Genomic DNA, 23,014 nt, shown 5'->3' with positions numbered 1-23,014 from the left:
CTTCTGCTTTACACTTCTGGCACACTCTCCACGTTTTAGAGGTAAGGGACAGGGCTTTGGATTCTGACAAACCTGAGTTTGTACCTTACCTCTGCCTGTAATAGATATGTAAACTTGTCCATCTGTATTAACTTCTCAGAGTTTCATTTGTATCTGTAGAAATGAGAATGGTAGGACCTCTGTCACTGGATTTCCTAAAGATTACTTGCAGCGTGGGATAATGCCCAGTAGGCACATTCTAAATGTTAATTGTGCTACCTTTGCTGTGATGGTAGCTCTTCTATATATTTTTTTTTCCACTTTTATCCTGATGACCAGTTGCTCAAAATTTAGAAAAGAATGGTAAATACCAATGTTTTTTCATAGATTCTGAAATTTCTTTAACTTACATTTCAGTTATTTAAAAATAAAGATTCCAGGACTTCCTAGGTGGCGCAGTCCTGCCAATCTGCCTGCCAATGCAGGGGACACAGGTTTGAGTCCTGCCCTGGGAAGATTCCACATGCCATGGAGAAACTAAACCCGTGCACCACAACTATTGAGCCTGTGCTCTAGAGCCTGTGAGCCACAACTACTGAGCCCATGTGCTGCAACTATTGAAGCCCACGCGCCTAGGGCCTGTGCTCCACAACAGGAGAAGCCACTACAATGAGGCGCCTGTGCACCACAATGAAGAGTAGCCCTGCTCGCAGCAACTAGAGAAAGCCCATGTGCAGCAACGAAGACCCAAGCAGCCAATAAATAAATAAAATAAATAAATAAATTATTTTTTAAAAAATGCTGACCATCATTTATTTAAAAATAAAAATAAAAAAATAAAGATTCCATCTTGAAGAGACAAGAGTTTGGAGGGATAAATTTCCATTTGCCAGTGGATAAAGGAGGAAGTATAATCAAATAGATCATTGGTTACTCTTAGAAACCACCTTTGATGACAAGGAAACATAAGACTGCATTTCCTCCTTTGAAAAGTGGATAAAGGCCCTGTTGTTCTATAGTTTGATTATTCTGAAGGGAAATGTATTTTGAAAAGCATTTGCTACATGCCCTGCTATGTGCCAGGTTATGCCAGGGGAGTAATATAAAGATTACGGAGACATAGTGAAATTATTACATACAAGACCATCCTGGCTCTTCAGGTTACAGTTTGTGCAGAATTGTGTATGAGTTCTTCTTGAGAGGCTACAGAGATCATCCCCTAGTACTGCTCGTGTTTAAGATGCCTTTGAAATATCTCTTTGGAATTTGCCTTTAGAGCCATTTTGCTGAAGAATTTTTACGCTGATGGTATTTATTCTTAGATGGTGGATTTGATTCAGGGGGACTGGCCAAGAACTGTTCATCGCTATGTCTGCCACCTAGATGGTGATCAAACTGGCTAGAATAATGTTTGGTTAAAAATAAGCCAGGACCATAAGTAATATGACAGGTTTTCTTGTATGTCATGTAAACTGATTTTAGAGATGAAGGCAGCTCCAAAAGAGGCATTCTGTAAGTTTTTTTTGCTCAAAACCAACATCACTGGAATATATTTGTAGCTTCCCAACAGAGTGTTGCTTTGAAAAGAGTGGTGCTCAGCTGTCCATATGTTATAATGTGTCCTTAAAGAGCCTTGTACCTACCTCTTAGTAAACCCAGTTGTTTGTTTATTTTTTCCTTTTAAATGTTATGGCCTTCCACCAAGCTCAGGGATATATTTCTTCCAAGAAAATGAAACAAGTTAGATCTACCCTAAGGAGACTTTAATGGGAAAAAATACATGTTTATACCAAGTTCTTTAAAGTTACCTGAACTGGAAACAGTTGCCTCATTGTTGGCTATGATTGTTTTACCATGATTTAGGGGCAGATAAATTGCCCATCACTGTTGAACATTAGAATTAAAGAGTTCTGTGGTGTTGACCTCATTCGTGCCTTCCACAGACATCTTTTGAGGCCCACTGTATGGCAGGCATTACCAGGCACTTGGGATGATGATGGTGGTGATACACACACGCCTCACCTCAAGGAAGCCTGATGTGCGAGAGTACAAACTTACTCAACAGGTAACTTGAGTGTGTTTAATAGTAGTATTGTCAGTTATCATACTCTTTCCTTAAAGGGTAATTTGGAATTCCATGAAGTGGCAGGTCTCCAGTGCTTTTGAAATATGGTTCATCCTATGACCTACTGGAACGTGTAGACACTCTTGAGAAAACGTGTCTCAGCCGTAGCACCTGGTTGCCATGTGTGTGGTCCCTGAGGTCCAAGGATCAGTCTCAGAACACCTCTTTACCAAATGCTAAGTCTTTGTTAGATGGACGTGGTTGGTTCTGGAGGGAGGCTCTGAGGATGTTGTCACGATCCATCACCTCTTAAGGATGCTGAGGAAGTAGGAACAGCAGTGGCACCAGGATCAGGAAATACACTTCCTAGTCCCAGCTCCTCTTTCCTTAGTGGTCACTTGACCTAAGCCTCAATTTTCTCACATTCCAAGGGAGACCTATAGCATGGTTTTATTCACAGCACTGTTGTGGGGAATGCAAGAGGGGGTACCTGAAAACGTCCTGGGAGCTGTGGGTGCTAGTCCTTGAGGTCCTCATTGTCTGCATATGGAAGCCTTGGCTGCTCTGAGATGGGCGGGGCCGTCTTGCCCTTGGAGTCTTGCAGCACTTTGTTTCAGGGGTCTCTGCTCTTAGCACTCTTGCTCCTGTGGCTTATTTGTATATCTTATCTTCCAAGGTCAAGCTTTACAATGTCAGAAATTGTGGTGCTGTTTCCCTCACCCCCAAGCTTTCTGTCTTCCCACTTCCTGTGTTACTAACGAAATCTCCTTATTTCCCTGAGTTGCCAAAGTTTTTCTCTGGGAGGCTAGGTCCATGCTTTTCCTCAGGTAGAGGCTGATAAGTGCCTGATGCAGTCATTTACTTTCAGAATGTGGCTAGTTTATCTCTAGAATGCCACCTCGGAAGCTGAAGCTTCTAGGGAAAGATGGTCACGCTATTTTTCCTGAGCGGGCTGTGCGTGCCGCCCAGATACAGTAGGCTCTGTGAGAGCATGAAGGAACCAGAAGACAAAGCATCGAACTTCCAGTAGTTTATAATTTTAGAAATAGAACATGGGATTGATTGGTTTATAAGATGCAGGGAATGGCTAAGGAACACATACAAAACAATAATGTTAAATTTAGTTTCATTTTTGATTAAAATTTTTTTTAAATTGTATAGTTTTAAAAATTGAAAGCAGAACAGTGGTTGCCCTGGATGGTAGGGGTGGGGTGTGGGGGCACATGGTGGGAAGGAGGGAGGGATGACAAAGGGGCAGACAGAGACTTTGGGGGATAAGGGATCTGTATATTATTCTTGGTTGTGGTGATTGTTTCACGGGTGTACACCTATGTCAGATGGTAACAAAGTGCATACCAAAATATATGCAGTTTACTGTATGTCAGGTATACTTCAATAAGGTTGGTAAAAATTGTGTAGTTTCATTATTCTGAAAGGAAGGAAATTTTGGAAAAAAGATTTTGCTCTAGAGAATAGCATTCTAAAAAGAAAAACCAAACACAGTGCAAGTTATTCGATTTTGGTTTTTTTTCTTCCTCTACAAATTCTCTATTTTGGGCTAATTGATGATTTCACACCATGTAAAAGTAGCCTGAACTCTTTAGAAGTTCTTTTAAATTTGTAATCTTGGTAGTTGACCTGGTTTTAGAAAATTGTGTGCATATGTTGCTTCTGTAAATTGGACACGAACTCCCCCCACCCCTCAGGGAAGCTGGTCACTTAATGGATTTTGTGGGAACTCCTAAACAGTGTGGCCCTGGCCCAGAGTCCCAGAGTCAAGGATGTTGTCAGCTCTGTTACTCAAGGTCACAAAGCCCATTTGAAGAATACTTGTGGAATTCAGCTCAGGAAGAGCTTTGCCTTTCTGGATGGAAACAGTACACATTCTCCTTTCTGGTAACTGCAACGGATGCTACTCCTTTCTTCTTTCTGGCCCCCAAGAAACTCAGAGGTAAACTTACTTGAAGCTTAGTTCTAACAGTCATGGTCTATTTTATTTATAGTTCCCTGTATTAAGATTGTATTTTTTGAATATTGGTACCTTTATATGTTCTTGATGGAAATTCCCTAAAATCCTTTTTGTAGTGAGTCAGAGAACGAAATCTATGATTTAATCTGCTGACTTTTCTTTGGGCAAGGGATACTTGGGCTAGAAAAACCAAAGATTATAGTAATGTTGAAAAACCAATATGGTTCTTTAGGTTTAAGCATGATCAGTCCTCAGATTTGCCCCTGACCTTAGGAATGAACTCTCTTGGTCCCAACTTTTAACTAGATGTGAATTTCTTATGAACAATAATCGCATTTAAACCCTACCCCCAAAAAAGAAAAGAAAGAAGCCACTTATGATTATTGAGTATCAGCATCTCTGAAAGTAAAATGTTTCTCTCTCTCTCTCTCTCTCTCTCTCTGTAGTCATGCAGATGGCTAACCCCAGCCCCCTCAGCCCCTTTTCTTCCTCCCTTCACTCAAACATTGAGGTCTCTGCTACCACAGGAGCTATTGAAGGAAAAAAAGACTAAATAAAATACATTGTTTCAAAATAGAAGAAACCATGAAAATAATACTAATGAATTTTTCACCTCAAGGCCAGCTTCCAGAAAAGGCTCTCTGGTGGCCCAGACCGCTTCAATTTTTTCACTTAGCTTTGTTATTGTGCTTGAATTTCCAGTAATTAGATATTTTGGTAAGCACTTTCTTCTAAGAATAGGGATACTTCTGAGACTCTTAAGGTGTTAAGAGTCATATGCAAGTAATTGTAAATTTTTAAAAAGCATTTTGCACCTCACACATAGTTGGGGGTAGAAGATGCTAAAGAAAGAATTCATTTTTGAAGAAGAGTGTACTTTGCGGGAGAACTGGCCTGGTAAGCATTATAGTAGAAGAGTCTGGGCAGAATAAGGGTACCGGGGGCTTAGAAAGTAGGACAGGCTTGCAGAAAGGTGATGAGAGGATGCTGAAGACCCTCCTCAACCTATCTGTTAATGTTCTCTAAGGCTGGCCCAGTATTCATGAAAGCATTCATATCTTCTCACTTTCTGCACCAGAGTTCCAAGATCCAGAATTCAACCTTAGTGAATATTTGGGTTTTATTATGCTTAGATAGGTTTGGGTATAAAGCTAGCCACGATTTATGCTCTTATATCTACCACTTAAGTTGATTTCAACTTATACTTCAGTGATTTTCAAAGTGTCCTTTTTTAGAACCATAGTGTCACAAACTGTAATAATAGTAGCAATTGTTATTGCAAGAGGGTGTGATAGTAATATTTGCTGTGGAAAAATATAGAACATAATAGGTGCCAGGTACAGTTCCAGTTATGGCTATTCACTCATTTAAAGATATGAGGCATGTAGTATTATTATCCCCATTTCACAGGTAATGAAACTGAGGAACAGATAAGTAACTTAGCTTTCCAAGGTCACACAACTGTTAAATGGCAAAGCCTTGATTTGAACCTAGACTCTCTAGATCCAGTTAGTGCTCATAACTGTTACACTGTCTCAACAGGATTGAGGTTTTCCACAGCTAAAATAAAATTATAAAGTCCCCTTCAATCTACAGAAAAAGATAACAGTGTATAGAATTTTCTAGGTTTTAAGTTTTTCTGTCTCAAATCTTTGTACCCCAGACCACAGTTAACCAATGAATGAACAAGTGGCAAATTAATATTAATAATATGAATATGCATCACCGTATACTGAGGGTTTAGCCAAACAGCCCACAATAAACTATGTTGTTGCTGATGAGGCTTAGTAATTTGTAGTCAAAAAGCAAAAATAGGAGAATTGCAAAATAAGTAACTCAAGACATGCATGGGTGATTAGGCATCTTTCCCCCCAATTTACAGAAATCCCTGCCATCTGTAAATGTTCTGCAACGGTTCCAGGCATTGTATGGCAGTCAGACTGCTTACCATAATTTTGAATGAGAGTCATTCACAAACTCTAGTAATGTACTAATTTTAGTAAACCTAAGTAACTTACTAAATAAGTTATGCTACTTATTCATGCACAAAAACAAAACAAAGACCATGAACTTGGACTGTCTCTTCCTGCATTCATGAGAGCTGATAGAAGGACTTGTGTTTACCACAGTTTGCTGCTCATCTGGAAGCCCCTCATGGCCCATCTGCGGACTGCGGGCCATAGTTTAAGAATCCCTGCTTTAAAGGAAAAAAAAAAAAAACTTTTATACATTTTATTGAAGTTACTCTGTTAATGTGGTGGAGCTTGAATTTTCTCAGTGATAGCATTATTTAATAGGGCTTCCCCCTTCTTTATAACAAATAGTATTTCTCACTTAAAATAAGAATAATCTTTCCTTGAAATGATGTCTGAAATTTGCTGCAAAATAACCCAGTGGGGGGCTTCCTAGGTGGCGCAGTGGTTAAGAATCCGCCTGCCAATGCAGGGGACACGGGTTCGATCCCTGCTTCAGGAAGATCCCACATGCCGTGGAGCAACTAAGCCCGTGCACCACAACTATTGAGCCTGCACTTTAGAGCCCGTGAGCCACAACTGTTGAACCCATGTGCTGCAACTACCGAAGCCCACACGCCTAGAGCCCCGGGCTCCACAACAAGAGAAGCCACGGCAATGAGGAGCCTGCGCACCACAATGAAGAGTAGCCCCCACTCACCGCAACTAAAGAAAGCCCACGCACAGCAAAAAAAGACCCAACATGGCCAATAAAATAAATTAAAACAAAACAAAACAAAACCCAGTGGGCGGGAAACTGGGAATGAGTTGGGGATGGGGGGAATAGATAAAGAAGTGTGATGGGGAGGAGATCGTTGTGAAAGCACAGGATTCATCCACTGTTCTCTCTACTTTTCTATATCTTAGAACATAAAAGTTAACAGCAACAACAACAACAAAACTTTCCTTGACCCCATCCTACCTACTTCATTTCTCTGGTCTCCTTCATAGCAGAGCTTCCAGGAAGAACTCTGTGCAACCCATTTCTCCTTCCGCATCCTCAGCTCTGTTGAACCACTGTGTTTAGCCTCCATCCCATCAGTCCACTGCAGGTACCTCTGTCAAGGGCACCCCTGATCTCCATCTTGCATATATGATGGTTAATTCTTTTTTTCTTATGTTAGTTGACTTTCAGCAACATTTGATATAATAGGTCACTTTTTCCTTCTTGGAATATTTTCTTTTCTTGGCTTATGTCACCTTATACTTGTTTTTTCTCCATCTCACTGGTTGTTCCTCAACCTCCTGACCTCTGGCTATTGGAAAACCTCCTGGGACTTCTCTGTATGCTTTCTCTGGGTAATCTCAGTGGGTCATATTGCTTTATGTACCTTCTGTTTACTAACTTATGTCTTTAACCCTGACTTCCAGACTTGAAGTCTGAGAGGCATCTCAGATTTAATGGATCCAAATCAGAACTCTTAATCTTACCCCTCCTTTCTCCATCAGACCTGTCCCTCCGCATTATCCCCATCTCAGTAATTAATCCCACTATACACCCAGCTGCTTGATTCCCAAACCTGAGGGTCATCCGTGATTGTTCTGTTCTCCTCCTCTCCCACATCCAGTCTACCAGGATCACCGACTGAAATACCCCCACATTTACCCAGATGCATCTCCTTCTCTCCTCTCTGCTGCCACCCGGTCCAAACCTCTGACGTTTCTTGCTGGACTCCCACATAGCCTTCTAACCTGCCGGGTGTCTGATTCTATGCTTGCCCCTGCCGTCTACCCGAGATAGCAGCCGGAGGGGTCTTTTTAAACAGAGATGTCACCCCTCTACGTAAAATCCTCCATCGCCTTCCTGTCACACTTAGAAGAAAATCCGAACTCCTTTAGGCTGTGGCTCCTGCCTACTGATCTCTCATCAGTCTCCCATGGCTCGCTGCTTCAGTCAGGTCACATGTTTCTATTTTGTTTTCAAGAGTTTGGATCATCTTTACTATCATTACTCTGAATTCTTTTTCAGGCAGTTTGCCTATTTCCTCTTCATTTATTTGGTCTTGTGGGTTTTTATCTTGCTCCTTTGCCTGCAAGGTGTTTCTTTGTTTTCTCATTTTGTCTCATTTATGGTATTTGCTGTCTCCTTTCCCTGTGCTGCCTGGTAGTAATTCCTCTTGTTTCTGTTCTCCTGCCCCCTGTGGTGGGGTTGGTCCAGTGTCTTGAGTAAGCTTCCTGATGGGAGGGTCTGGTGCCTGCTTTCTGGTGTGTGGATCTGAGTCTTTTGCCTCTGATAAGCAGGGCCGTGTCAGGTGGTGTGTTTTCGGGTATCTGTGAGCTTAATATGGCTTTAGGTAGCCTGTGTGCTGATGGGTGGGTTTGTGTTCCTGTCTTGTTTGTAGTTTGGTGTGAGGTATCCAGCACTGGCAGTTGCAGGCATTCGGGCAAAGCCAGATCTTAGACTAGATCAGTTGTTTCTGATCTTCAGATATCCCAAGTGGGGGTCTTACCTCAGGTCTTTGCAGTTCTCTCCTCTCTCACTGGTACAGGCCACTATACAAGGCTGGCTCCCTCTTGTTATTTAGGCCTCAGCTCAAGTCCTTTCCCCTGGGAGGTTTTCCCTGACCACCCTATCTAAAGCACTCTAACCCCAGGTCACACTCTAGCCCATAGCCTGTTTTCTTTGAATTTATATAAAACATGCATGTGTTTGTGTATTTGTGTACTTACTTTTGCCCCTAACCTGTGAACCGCAGAGAGTAGGTTCTATCTTGTTCAGCGCTGTATCTCTGGTACCTAGAACAGTATCTGGAATATATGAAGACTGATATTTATTGCATGAATGAGCAAACAAATGACTTTAGTTTCTGATTCCCCATCAAAGAATTTGGCTTCCAGCGGCTAATTTAAACAGCCTTATCCTTACTTCTTCCCCCATCCTCCATCACATCTGGATGCTGTGCTTGTGTACTGGGTAAACCTGTTCAACATTCCTAAATAGGTTAAAGAAATGCTGTACTTTAGGGTCATTGTAACTTCAGATTCTATCTAGGGTACCATCTGGAGGGGTCTTGTCCCATTTCCCAATTTTTCAAAAAGACTATTTTGTGGTTGCTTGCATCTCGTCTTCTCCGGCAGTATCTGAACTTCACACCCTGCATCAGCAGAGCTAGGACCTTTCCTTCCTCTTAACAAAGAGCAACAGAGATCTACCAGCTCCATTCATTCTTTGATCTAAGACACACTTGTTTCTTATCTTTTTCTGCCTATTTTTCATTGTCAATTTGCTCCTTCCTTTCCCTTTCCCCCCTTTTTCTCTTCCTGTAGGAAACAACTGGTAAATTTCTAGTTTAGTGAAATCAACTGCTAGAAAGACTATTTCCCAGACTTGTCTATATAACTGAAAACTATGCTTACATCCTAATTTTAATGTAATTGAGCAGCCTTCTGTAAAATAACTAGAGCAAGGGTAAAGTTATGAATTTGACTGTCAGGTCTGACCCAGGGATTTGAGCAAATTCTAGTTTCTCTGAAGAGGGCATAAGGAAACTCCTGACCCAAGTGAAATCCTTTCTCATGTCCCAGAGTAGATCAATAGTTTAAGAATCTTCTGGACTGGGGATAAGTTGGAATCACCAAATTTTGTTTACTTATCTAATGAGTATAGTAATAGCTATCTGTGTCTACTTGATGGAGTTGTTGGGAGGTTAAAGTCTTTTCTTTCCCGGAGACTTTCAGGCTCTTTCTCAAAGAATTATATCTTAAGGAAAAACTTTATATAAAACTAAGCCATTGAGTTTTTGTGTGTGTGTGTGTGTTTTTTCCTGCCACAGCTAATAATTTTGTACTTGACATTCTTTGCATGGTATAAGTAGAAGACTGTTCTTTTGTCAAGATCATTCTTTATGAATTACCATATAGAAGTCATCTGAATAATACTCATTCCTTATAAATCTTAAGTATTTACTCTTAGATCAATGAAAACATTTTAATGGAGCTAGACCTTTCCCTGTCAAGGTTCTAATTTTTCTTAAGGGATTTTACTTGAAGCCCCTGTTTCCTAAGGCCCTAGGGTCAATGGGTCTCTTTGACGTTAATAATTTTAATTTTGCTAGTTCAAATCCCCGTCTGCCTCTATTAGAGCTCCAGCCCTTTGCAAATCTCTCTTCTTCTGCCCTTGAGCTTAGCCCTGAGGGCATGTGGCGTGTCCTGGTACCGCCTCTGCTACTTGTACTGGCCACTGTTGCATCCCTTGGCACATCTGCTGTTTCCACTGGGATTAGCCCCTTCTCTCAAATATAAATTTTAGCGAGGGATGCTAGGGAAAATGGAAATGCTATCATCTGAACATCTGGCAGCAGAATTTGCTCTATGAAGGAAATAACCTTGGAGCAAACACCTTGATGAGTGCTTAAGGAAGAATATGAGGCCCCAAAGGCCTGCATGTTGGCAGAGCTACTCTGCGAGAGTCCAGGGGAAGCATTTATTGGTTGCTGAGAGAGGGAGGGGGTACATGCAAGAACAAAAGAGACAAGAAGGTGGAGGAGAGACAGGGCATCAGCTCAGTGCGGGAGATTGTGGGGAGGACCATGCTGCCACTGTTCCTTGTGATCCCCACCTTTTCCGTAAGGTCTCCTCTGCCTGCACATGCCCGGCATGGAGTGGATTTCAGGGGTGCAGTTGGAGATGCAGAGGTTCACATTACAGCTGATGCAGTACAGCGTGGAGACAACATTCATACAATCAGGAGCCCAGAAAGTAAAGAAGGCCCTGAGAACATTATCTCACCAAATGTCGAGAAGGGCTTTGGGATCCCAGAGGCTATAGAGTTCATGGAGGCTGGAGCCAATTTCTTGAAGGTCAGTGAGAGGCCCAGCTAACATCTGGGCTACATCTAGGTAGTATCTGGTATCATTTTTGCCAAAGAATTTTACCACTACTGCAATAGGTAGCTCAGCTACTAATACTGTATTTTATGTGTGTTTGGTGTGTTTGTATGTCTGTAGTTCTATTAAAAATTTCTTTATTGCACAAAGAACATTATAACAATTCATAACTATGTACCAAGAACAATATTAAATCAAAAGACAAAGGAACACATTCAGACAAATATGTCTTAAATATCTGGCAGAAGGTCTTCAGGGCAGAGCCGTATGAATAGGGAGCCCAAGGGGAGGCAGCTTCTGTTTTTTCAGCAGCTTTGGGGGTTGAGTCCACTGTCCCAGCACCCTGTGAATCAGCTGTTTTTGTTTTTTTCCTTTCTAGTAACATCTTTCAGGCTTTGGGGAATTTATTAAGAGAACCAGTAAAAGGTGTGTGCAAGACCAGAAACAGTCTTTTCCCACATCATGTAAGCCTCAGTTGAAGTGTCAGCTCCCTCACCACTCTCCTTAAGCTTCCCTGAGACTCCTCCTGGTCATCTTGGTTGCTTTCTCCTCCCTAATCAGATAGCACTTTGTATATTTCTCAGTTTCTACACTCGGCACATTATTTGTAATTGGTTGCATGTATTTGTCTTTGTTTCCCAGGAGGTTATACCTATCTTGAAGGCAGGAAACTGTATCTTGTCTGTGTTTTGTGGCTCCCTGGAAATATTTGCTGAATGAATGTTTTTGGGGACATGAGTAAAGGTATACTAGAAGCAGAAGTGTTTTCATTTTTCCCCCGTGGAATGAAGGATAAGTAAAGAGGCATAGTGAGAAATAAGATTGATGGAGTAAAAGAGGGTTATGTCAGTCACTGTTCTAAGCATTTTATATATAATAACTGGTTCATTCCTTATAACAACCCTATAAGATAGGATTATCATCCTTCCCTATTTTATAGGGGAAGAAACCCAGACACAGAGAGGTCAGGTGACTTGCTCAAAGTCACACAGCTGTAGGTAGCAGTTGGAATCTGAACTCAGACTGGACTCTTAACCGTTATTCTTTCTCTCTAAGGTTGGAAGAGGCTGCAAGAGCTCAGATCCCCAACATGTGCTATCCGCCAGGTCACAGCTGTTGCTATTACTGTAATATTACTACAGAGCTAAACTGAACCACATGGCTGACTCCTTCTGCAAGCCCTTCCCCTACTTAAGGCTGAGATAGTAAGGACAGCTGAGTCCTAGGAAAGCAGGCCGAGGAATGCTGAAGAATTTCTTTCTGTGGCCCTGGGAATGCCAGCCAGCAGCCCACTCGAGGTCTTGTAGTCTAGGTGTATAGCCCTCTTCCAGCCTGCGGAAGAGAAAGGGACTCCAGGAACACAGTTCTGAGAGCATCGGTGGGAACAGGGCAAGGAATGGAGAAGGGGCGCGTATTCCCACCTGTGTTTTGGTTTCCTTATCTTAAAATGAACGGCTTGAACTATATTATAATTTCTCAACTTGGGGTCCAAGGACCCAGGGGATCCCAAAGTTCAATGAGAACTAGGTATTTTTATTTAAATGTTAACTAGAAAATGAGTATAACCTTGTTTGCATCATCTTCTAAGGGACTCCTGCCTCTTGATTTCAGTTTCTAAAGTTGCGTTTGTGATGGTGACTGTGCGGGTAAGTATCAGTCACCTAAAGCAGCCATGTTCAGGCTTGTTGAAGTACGTTTTACATTTTAACCCAGCACACACATCCGTGTGAATATAAATGCAACAATATTTCCTAAAGTATTATTTACCCTTTTACAAAAGCAGTACCTGTTGTTCCCCTCCTTTCCCCAGCTAGTCACAACCCATGGTCTTCAGTTAGAAAGACCATGGCATTCAACAGTGAGCATGTCCACAGTGGAAAATTTCCACTGAAAGACCTTTTATAGAATAAATCTTCAGTTTCTTAACTGATTTCAGAGATTGCAGTAACTTAAGAAACTGAGTCATTGACTTGAGGTTATGAGAACAAAACTAAGGTATGAAATAATGACTTTTTTTCTGGATTACTGAGGAAAATGTACAAACAGTTTAATCTGTTTATGTCTGTGAATCAAAGTTACAGTTAATTCTTGAACAACATGGATTTGAACTGTACAGGTCCACTGATTCGCAGATTTTTTTCAATCAGTATATACTGCAGTACTACATAATCTGTGGTTGGCTGAATCTGCAGATGCAGAACCACTGATGGGGAACGGGATACGGAGGGCCAAAGGCTGACGGTAAAGTTTATGCAGATTTTCGACTGCTCAGGAATTGGCCTTCTTCAAGGATCAACTATACTCACCCCAACGAAGCTAAATCAGAATCTCTTTGCTGTAGGAACAGCAAAGTTTTGTAGCAGAGGTCAGTAAACAGTTACATCAGAACAACCTGGGCCACAGCACCCAGTGCGTTGTGAGCAGATGTAGTGCATGTATCCTATCTCTGAATACGCAAGCTTATAGCATTCATGAGCAGAAAATGTGGTAACAAGTGGATAGGTTTGTTTTTTTTTTTCCACTACACTTAAAAATTTTTTATGCTATTTATTTTGGAATACACTATTAAAATGGATGGATCATTTATCTTTTACATTTTTTGCACATTCTGAATTTGGCTAGTTTTATTCTTGTGGTAGTGGTTAATACGTTCTTCCATTCCCTATGTTTCCTATAAACTAGTAACTGGAGACAGAGGCTCGATTAAATTTAGGCTAAATAGTTCAGGCAAGGATACTTCATTGGTGGTGCTGTGTGCTCTCAAATGTATCACATCAAGAAGTACGTAAAGCTAGGCAGTCCCATTTGCAATGCAGGGAGGAGGCCCACCTCTGCAAGCTGTTCACCCACCCAGTGCTGTTTGTGAGCAAGAGAAGAAATATCTACTATAATTGCACCTACCTTAGCAAGTATACTTTCTCTCTTAAAGTCATTCCACATCCACCTTTTGGCATGAAGCATCTAAAACCATCCAAAAAAGCTGTAAGTGCCTTCCCTTGCCAGTAAGCTGTTAGCAAGTCTTAATTCAGGAGATCTGTCTCTCCTGGCATTCTGAGAAGCAGAAGTCTCAAATTACTTCCAGCCAAAATGGAAAATAAACACAACAAAATAGAAACTCATCTGTGGTAGGCAGAGTAGTGACCATACCACCCCCAAAGTTGTACATGTCTTAATCTCCAGGACCTGGGAATATGTTACCTTATATGGCAAAAGAGACTCTTCAGATGTGATTAAGGGTACTGATTTTGAAATGAAGGGATCATCCTGGATTATCTAGATGGATGCATTCTAATCACAGGGAAAAAATGTAGAAAAGGGAGGCAGAAGAGTGGGTCAGAGAGATGTGATGTGAGGATCTGACCCACTGCTGCAGTCTTTGAAGATGGAAGAAGGGGCCATGAACCAAAGAATGCAGGCAGTCTCTAGACACTGGAGAAGACAGGGGAACAGAATTCCTCCTAGTGCTTCCAAAAAGGAGCACAGCCTTGCTGATGCCTTGATTTTAGCTCATTGAGATCCATGTCAGACTTCTGCCCTACATAACTGTAAGATTAAATTGCTAGGTTTGTAGTCATTTGCTATGGCAGTAATAGAAGACTAATATACCATCCCCCCCGCCACACACACACACACACACACTTAAATTTTTATCTATCTGTCTATCTACCTGTCTATATCTGTACAATATGCACATTTAAAGGTCCTTATTGCCTAATATTGATTTCTGGAAACTTGGGCGCTTACTTCATGCATCTTGACAAGATTGATGTCAATAAGGATGTTCCTCAGTAGCTGAAATATATCGACTGTTAAAATGGTGCCAGACATTCAAGGGCACATGTAAACGTTCAGTCTGTCATATGTATGGTTGCAAATGTCTGTGTGTCGAAATTGTATAGCCAGGTATAGACCAGCAACCTCTGAGGGGAACTTTTCAGTTTTCGTCTGGATGTCTGGCAAGCGTTGACATATCCAAACCATGTGAGGTCCAGCTGGAACTAAAGAAGTCCCCCTGTCCCCGGAGCACAATGAAATGTGGCCTTGGGTGTCTGCCGGAGTCCTGGGGCGTTCATCAGGATGAGCTGCTGAGTGCTGTGGTCAGACCCTTGAGCGAGCATCACCACCCCCACCCCTCTCCTGTTGAAATGTGGCTAGCTGCTCCATCTCTCAGTGAGGGTGTTACCCTTCTAATTTACACCAAGCAAAACAGTTGGAAAATAAAACCTCATGGCCAGGCAGGGGGGAGGAGGGATGGGGGGGGAGGAGGGATAGGAGGGGGAGGAGGGGGAGTAAACACACAACTAGGACCAAAAGCTGAAAGGCTAGTAGATTCAGATGGCATCTTTTGTTTTTTTTCCGAAGTGTACAATTTGACATTTTTTTCTAATTCATAATGTACATATGTCAATCCCAATCTCCCAGTTCATCCCACCCCAACCCCCCTCGCTTTCCCCACTTCAGATTGCATCTTCGTTCGTCCCCAGACTCGGTGTCTGACCTTGCACTGACTTCCTTGATCCTTAACCTCCCAGAACTCTAAAAGGTGCTTATTAATACCTGCCACAAAAAGGTGGTGAGAACTAATAAATGGTAGTTAACAGATGATGAGTAAGCCAAGTACGACAGCTACTGCTTTTAAGGTTTCTCAGAATACATTCAAGTGACTTTTGTTTTAAGGCCTATGATGAGTTCAATAAGTCACTTTTGAGTTGGGCACCAGTTATCTTTATGCGCTAAATAGTCTTAAAGTTACACTACTTTCCTTGCTGTAGCTGTAATTCATTTCCTCTGGTGGTTTTGAAACTGATAAGGTGCCATCTACCCACTGAATGAACTACTTCTGCTTCTCTTCTGCTCTCCCACCCCCCACCCCTTGCCTGTTCTTGCTGAGAAAGGCTGTGAATGTAAAGCATAGTAGTTGCTTTATCCCCGTGTTTTGACATGTAGTGTTTATAAGAGATCAGGGTGAGACTTTTGGATTGCTGACAGTTTCACCATAGAGGCCAGATTATTTTTCAGATAGTAGTTAGTGACTGAAGGTAGTCATCTGACACTTTCATATCCTAAATGAAACACAAAATAAGAAATATTTTGCTTAAGTGCTGGGAGACAGAGAAGGGTGCTGTCCACGTGTCCGAAACCAGAAGGAGTTTTTACTAGATGTAGTAAGCTGGTTCTGGGAAATTCATTTTTAATTCAGCTTCACAAAACAGAAGCATGGCCTTGAGAGAAATAAATGCAGATCAGTGGTCTTCAAACTTTTTGCTAGATACCCCCAGGAGGATTTTTAAAAATGATGTACTTTTTCAAGTTTTTAGCTTGACATCTAAATGTTTTCATCATTTTTAAATAGGAGGTAAAAAACATTACACATTTCATACCTTGAAGGAAGGTGAACGTTGATCATGTGTGGAATAAATTATTTCATGACATAGTTTGATGAAATAGATTTTAATGACCTTTCTGAATAACATATTACATCTGAAAGAAATCTATAAAAAAAAACTTATATGTAGACCTTTTCCAGCACATCTGGGAAAATTGGGGGGTTGCAGATTTTTTTTTAACATTGTAGTTTCTATAAAAATAATCCAGACTTCCTAGGTGGTGCAGTGGTTAAGAATCCGCCTGCCAATGCAGGGGACACGGGTTTGAGCCTTGCTCTGGGAAGATTCCACATGCCACGGAGCAACTAAGCCCGTGCGCCACAACTATTCAGCCTGTGCTTTAGAGCCCGTGAGCCACAACTATTGAGCCCATGTGCTGCAACTATTGAAGCCCACCTGCCTAGGGCCCACGCTTCACAACAAGAGAAGCCACTACAGTGAGGAGCCTGTGCACCACAATGAAGAGTAGCCCCCACTCACAGCAACTAGAGAAAGCCCATGTGCAGTCAACAAATAAATAAAATAAATAAATAAATTTATTAAAAAAATAATAATCCACATCACTGATTTGTCACTTTTCTGAATTTAGAACTTCCTAGCCTGGCCAAGCTCACTTTTCAGACCTGTTTACAGGACAAGGGGAGATAAAAAAGCGCATGGTTTCCCCAGACCAATGTTTTGAGTCATGTAGGGGCAGTGCACCTTAGTAAGATTTGAGTTACATGAATAGTGCAACTTTTTTTGTAGAGTGGGAGAAAGAATACTGCTTATGCCGAGACTCTCTCAGGCAGTTTTACAAAAGAGTACAGGTGGAAGTTGAGGATATGGGAACTCACTTCTGTAAAACTATGCCTTTGGGAAGTCCATTTGAAGACTGCTGGCATGGAGACCGCTGGGAGAGATCGTGGAACCGATGGATGCCTTGCAGCAGGGGGAGTGTGGAGGGGGCGGATAAGGCAGACGCAGGGAAGAATGGGGACGCTCCGTTTAGCTCCACGCATGTGCTGTGGGTCAGGTCCAGCTGAGGGCGTGCTCAGGCTCATTCTGTATGCATGCATTTACCGCCAACAGAAGGTGACACAAGAGGTGAAGGAGCTTCCCCCAAAGTAGCAGGCTCAGCTTACTCATGGCCTCAGCCCCTCATTTCCTGCAGGCTGCTGGATGAAGACACAGGTAACCAGCCCTCCAGTTTGTGATCCGAGGCATTTATTGAGTCTCTACTTTGTGCTAAGCATTGTCCTACAAATCTATGAAAACACGTGAGATAGAGATAATGCTCTGTTGATAATCACCTGAGTGACAGGACTAGCATGGCTGTTCTAGCCTGGCTGGTCAGAAATGCCTTCTCAGAGGAAGTGTCATTTAAGTGGAGGTTAAAGTCATCCATGTGAAAAACAATAAATACATCCAAAGCCAGCAAATATTTATTGGGTACTGACTATATGCCAGGCACTGTTTAGGTACTTGGTTTACATTGGACAAGAGGCAAAGATCGCCGCGGGGGATCTTACATTCTAACTGGGTGGGAGGGGCAGACAATAAACTATAAGTATTATAAATAAGTTACATGGTGTGTCAGAAGGTGGTGAGTGTTATACAAAGAGAAAAGGTGTAGAACAGTCTAAGGAAAATAGGTAGCATGGGAACCAGATGTAAGTTTAATTAGGGTAGTTGGGGTAGGCATCACTGAGCCGGTGACCTGTGAATGAAGACTTGGGTGCGGTGAGGGAGTTAGCTGTGTATAATTGGCTGTACAAGTGGGGAGCTGGAGCAAAGGCCCTGGGTCGGACACACGTGTGAGGAATAGCTAGAGTATGGCCATAGCAGAGTAAATAAGGAGGTCGTGTTAGAACAGGAGACCAGAGACATCACCAGAGGCCAGGTCTTGTAGGCTCAGGGAATTCTGTGTTTTTACTCTAAGCGAAATGAGGAACCATTGCAGGGTTTTGAGCCAACTTAGATTTCAACAGGATCACCCGGCTGCTGTGTGAAGAGCAGAGGTCTGGGGCTAAGAGTGAACAGGGAGCCCTTTAGTAGGCCCAGTAATGCAGGCGTGAGATGCAGGTGGTTTGGACTAGGTGTGTTAGAGTGGAGGAGGTGAGAAGCGACTGGGCTTTGGATGTCTTTTGAAGGTGGAGTTAGCATGATCTCCTGTCGGATTGGAATGGGATGTGGGAGGAAGAGAAGAGACAAGGATGAATCTGGGGTTTTGGCCTGAGCAACTGGAACATGGAATTGCATCAGCTGAGCTGGGAAGGCTGTAGTGGAGCAGATTTTGGATTGAAGATTGGAGGAAAGCATTGGAGGCAGAAGGAAAATTTTTCATCCTATCACTTGTACTTTAAAAAATGTTGCTGAATTTTATGAATTTAAAAAAAAATCTGGGGCTTAAATTGTAGGTGATTTTCAAAATGGGGAAGTAGCAGAAATGGGGTAAAGCGAGGCAAGGGGATAAAGAAAAAGAAGGCATTTCACAGATTCTGCTTTGCTCTGGGGAGTATATAAATATGCCATAGGTCTGTATTCAAAAGTTCTAATTTACTACCTTTTTTAAAAAGTTCTAATTTAAATGTGTTTAAAATTTATCAGTAGAATAAAAATAGAATACATAACTTGCAAGAAGTGAAAAAATGACATAAACTTAGTTATTTTACTAAAAATCAGGAAGGAAGAGAGATGACAAGAAAATATGGATGTAAAAAAACTTTGAAAAATGAGCAGGAGCAGACAGATAATGAATGGCATAAATTCCCGTTTTTCAAAGTAGCGGTTCTGTAATTGGAGATTCCCCCTACTTTCTGCCCCCAGGAAAATTATAATGGTTTACAGGAGACCTGCCTAAAACAAAATTACAAAGAAGGGTTAAAAACATTGTTCCACACAAAAAACCTGCACACAGATACTTATAGCAGCTTTATTCATAATTGCCAAATTGAATGTGAATGGTATAGAAGTGAATGAATAAGTAAACTATGATATATCCAGACACTGGAACATCATTCAGTGGTAAAAGGAAGTGAGCTACCAAGCCACGAAAAGATGTAGAGGAAACGTAAATGCATATTACTAAGTGAAAGAAGCCAATTTGAAAAGGCTACATCCTGTATGATTCCAACCATATAACATTCTGGAAGAGGCAAAATTATGGAGACAAAAGATCATTGGTTGCCAGAGATGGCGGGCAATGGGGAGGGGGAGGTAGATGAATAGAAAGAGCACAGAGAATATTAAGGTGGGGAAAATACTCTGTATGATATTTTAATGATAGATGTATGTCATTATACTTTTGAACAAACCCATAGAATAGGGTTGACCAAAATTAGGTTGACTAAGAGTCAATCCTAAGGTAAAATATGAACTTTGGGTGATTATGATGTGTCAATGTAGGTTCATCCTTGATTAAAAATGTATAATTTTGGTGAGTGATATTGACTATGCAAGTATGAGGGCAGGGGATATATGGGAAATCTCTGTGTCTTACTCTCAGTTTTGTTGTAAACCTAAAACTGCTCTAAAAATTAAGTACAAATTAATAATAATAGTAAAGAATTGAAAGAAATATACCAGGCAAACAAAAACAAAGATGGTAGCAGGTATAACAATATTAGAAATAGACAAAATAGAGTTCAAGGTGAAAGTATCAACTATAACAAAGATATTGTTCATGTTAATGAAATTTACAGTAGATAAGATTTACAGTATGCAAAGAAGTACTAAAAGATATATTGTGAGCCTAATAACATTACATCAAAATATAAAAAGATAATAAAGACATACAAACATAAGGAGAAATTGTTAATTTCCACTTTGCTAGGTAACCACTTTGAGAATTGAGAGCTTAATTTTATAACAAGAGGCAAAGAAAATCACAACCAATTCCAAAAGCAGAAATCATACAGGCCACGTGTCTAATTACAATACAAAATTAATTAATTAAAACAAAACACAAAAATGACTAAAGGAGGGCTAAAATGTTTTAAAAACAACGCTTTAAATAATTTTAAGGTAAAGAGAAAATAAAACCTGAAATTACAGTACAAAAATAAGAAAACTGGGACTTCCCTGGTGGCATAGTGGTTAAGGATCTGCCTTCCAATGCAGGGGACACAGGTTCGAGCCTTGGTCCGGGAAGATACCACATGCCTCGGAGCAACTAAGCCCATGCGCCACAACTACTGAAGCCCACGTGCCTAGAGCCTGTTCTCCTCAACAAGAGAAGCCCATGTATCACAATGAAGAGTAGCCCCCGCTCACCGCAACTAGAGAAAGCCTGTGTGCAGCAACGAAGACCCAATACAGCCAATAAATTAATTAATTAATTAATAAAAAAATAAGATAACTACATATTAAAGCCCAAGGAGATTCAGCCATTGAAGTTAGTACATAGTGAAAAACTTAAATACCTTTAGGACAAACGGAATGTAAATGAGTTTAGCATTCAATCAGGAGGCTAGGAAAAGCCAAAACAAAAGCCCCAAGAATAAATCCTAAAATGGTAGAAGGAAGAGAATTAAAAACAACCATAACCAGAAATTAATAGAATGAGAACAAAAATCAGTAAACTTGGTCAATAAAACCAAAAGCTAGCCCTTCAAAAAGACAAGTACAATGTGCAAACATTTGGAGGCTTTATACTGTAAAAGAAGCAAGACCAATACAGAATTTTAGGAATGAAAAGTGAGATATAATATCTTTGTTTTACACTTTAATATTCTTTTAAGTATAGCTTTATGCAAAGAATTTGAAAACTTAGATAAAATGAATATTTCCAGGAAAATATCAGTTGCCAAAGTTGACTAGAGAAAAGGAAGAAAATTTGAATAGACCAACTTTTAATATTACATTATTAAAAAATTCTAGAAGGATCAAAAGATTAAAATGTCACCAAAAAGCATTAAGAAGAAAATGTAAAGGAATGTATTTATAGTTTTGGTAAGAGAAAGGCCTTTATAAACATGGCACAAAGCCAAGAAGCTATAAAGGAAAGAATTAATTTAATTATGTAAATATCTAAAACTTCTGTTTAGCAAAACAGGTGTAAGCAAAGTAAAAATAAACAAGTTAAGAAGAAATATTTATAACACAAATGACAAAGGGCTAATATCCTTAACATAATTGCTAATATAACAATATCCTGAAGAACTCACAATTTTAAATTAGGGTAGCATAGATGGTAAGATATAGGTGGATCAGTTTAATTTGGGAGTAGATCCAACAGGTCTTTCTGATTGATTAGAAATGCGGGGGGGGGGAGTCAAGGGAGGGAGGGAATATGGGGATATGTGTATAAAAACAGATGATTGAACTTGGTGTACCCCCAAAAAATAATAAATAAATAAAATTTTAAAAATAAAAATAAAAAAAATAAAAAGAAATGCAGGGAGGGCTTCCTAGGTGGTGCAGTGGTTGAGAATCCACCTGCCAATGCAGGGGACACGGGTTCGATCCCAGCTCCAGGAATATCCCACATGCCGTGGAGCAACTAAGCCTGTGCGCCACAACTATTGAGCCTGCGCTTTAGAGCCCGTGAGCCACAACTATTGAGACCATGTGCTGCAACTACTGAAGCCCATGCGCCTAGAGCCTGTGCTCCGCAACAAGAGAAGCCATGGCAATGAGGAGCCCGCACACCACAAGGAAGAGTAGCCCCCACTCACCGCAACTAAAAGAAAGCCCGTGCACAGCAAAAAAAAAACCCAACACAGCCAGTAAAATAAATAAATAAATAAATTTATTAAAAAAAAAAAAAAGAAATGCAGGGAAATGAGGAATCAAAGATGTCCTAGTCTGAGAAAATGAGTGAGGGTAGTACCACTTACTGACATTGTTGGGCTGCACCCCACAGGCCTACAAGCCCTGTACTTGCCCAGCCTCAAGACCAAAGAAAGAGCCCAGAGTCAGCGACACGGAGACATCAGTGGTTTAATGAATAGGGGGATCTTACATATCTGAAACAAGGTCCTGGAGCAACACCCTACTGTGTGCGGCAGATGGTGGTGGGCAGGACATGGCAGTAGCCTTCACTCCTCAGGGGAAGGGGATCAGGTGGAAGAGGAGAGCGAAGTTACCAGTTATGGAGGATATTGACATCAGGTGGGCTCATTGGTTACCAGGGAAACCAGCAGAGGAGCACAACCCCCTTACCATCCCTTTGGTAAGCTATCATATTGAAGGTGTTCTGATCGAAAGATTAGAACAATCGCTAGCTGGGGCCAGGGGCAATTATGTAGGCATTTACTGATTAGGGAAGTCAGTCTTGTGAGTAGGGTGTAAGTCAAGCAGGGAACTGGTGGAGCATGGGGATGTACAGAGAGCAAGAGAACAGCCATCTGGGTTAGCCCAGTCACACAGACACGAAGAAGCCTAGGCAGGGGAATTTGTGGTAAGAAGTGAATTTGGGTTAGAGAGAAGGGAGAGAGAAATAAAGCTGATTTAGTCACGTTACATTTAAGATTCCTACTTAACATACCAGTGGGAAGGTCAAATACATAGTTAAATACATGTATGAAACTCAGGGAAAAATCTTGTATTTAAGAATCTTTGTTAGCAAATGAGTGAATGATATTTGAAGCCATGGGAATGGATGATAATGACAGTGATGATGGTAAAACAATAACAACAGTTACAGCAACAACGACAGCTAACATTTGTTGAGTGCTTAATGAGAGCGAAAGCTTTGAGGAAGCTGATCTCACATGCTGTTGGAGGGGTGGCTCTGGGAAAACTGGCAATCTGATATCTTGATACTGTTGGTCTTGCTCTTGGGAAGAGGGAGG

At 41.1% G+C, this 23,014-nt stretch overlaps 1 protein-coding gene across 6 annotated transcripts in view; it reads left to right on the top strand.

Moving 5' to 3' along the window:
• Window positions 1–23,014, top strand: part of CRADD (CASP2 and RIPK1 domain containing adaptor with death domain) — a 234,986-nt gene that overhangs the window by 123,488 nt on the left and 88,484 nt on the right. For 2 of the 6 annotated variants that reach the window (XR_009054665.1, XM_057741507.1), the window contains one exon: window positions 397–723. The exons of the other annotated variants lie outside the window; for them this stretch is intronic. Coding sequence is in view for 1 of the 2 variants with exons in the window: in XM_057741507.1 (XP_057597490.1) it covers window positions 397–404 (8 nt within the window). In the remaining variant the exon portion in view is untranslated. Of the gene's footprint in view, window positions 1–396; window positions 724–23,014 lie in introns of those variants that run through there. 6 annotated transcript variants of the gene reach the window in all.

The sequence above is a fragment of the Hippopotamus amphibius genome, chromosome 7 (assembly GCF_030028045.1).
Source record: "Hippopotamus amphibius kiboko isolate mHipAmp2 chromosome 7, mHipAmp2.hap2, whole genome shotgun sequence".
Classification (NCBI taxonomy): Eukaryota; Metazoa; Chordata; class Mammalia; order Artiodactyla; family Hippopotamidae; genus Hippopotamus; species Hippopotamus amphibius.
This window is presented reverse-complemented; position numbering and strand designations above follow the sequence as displayed.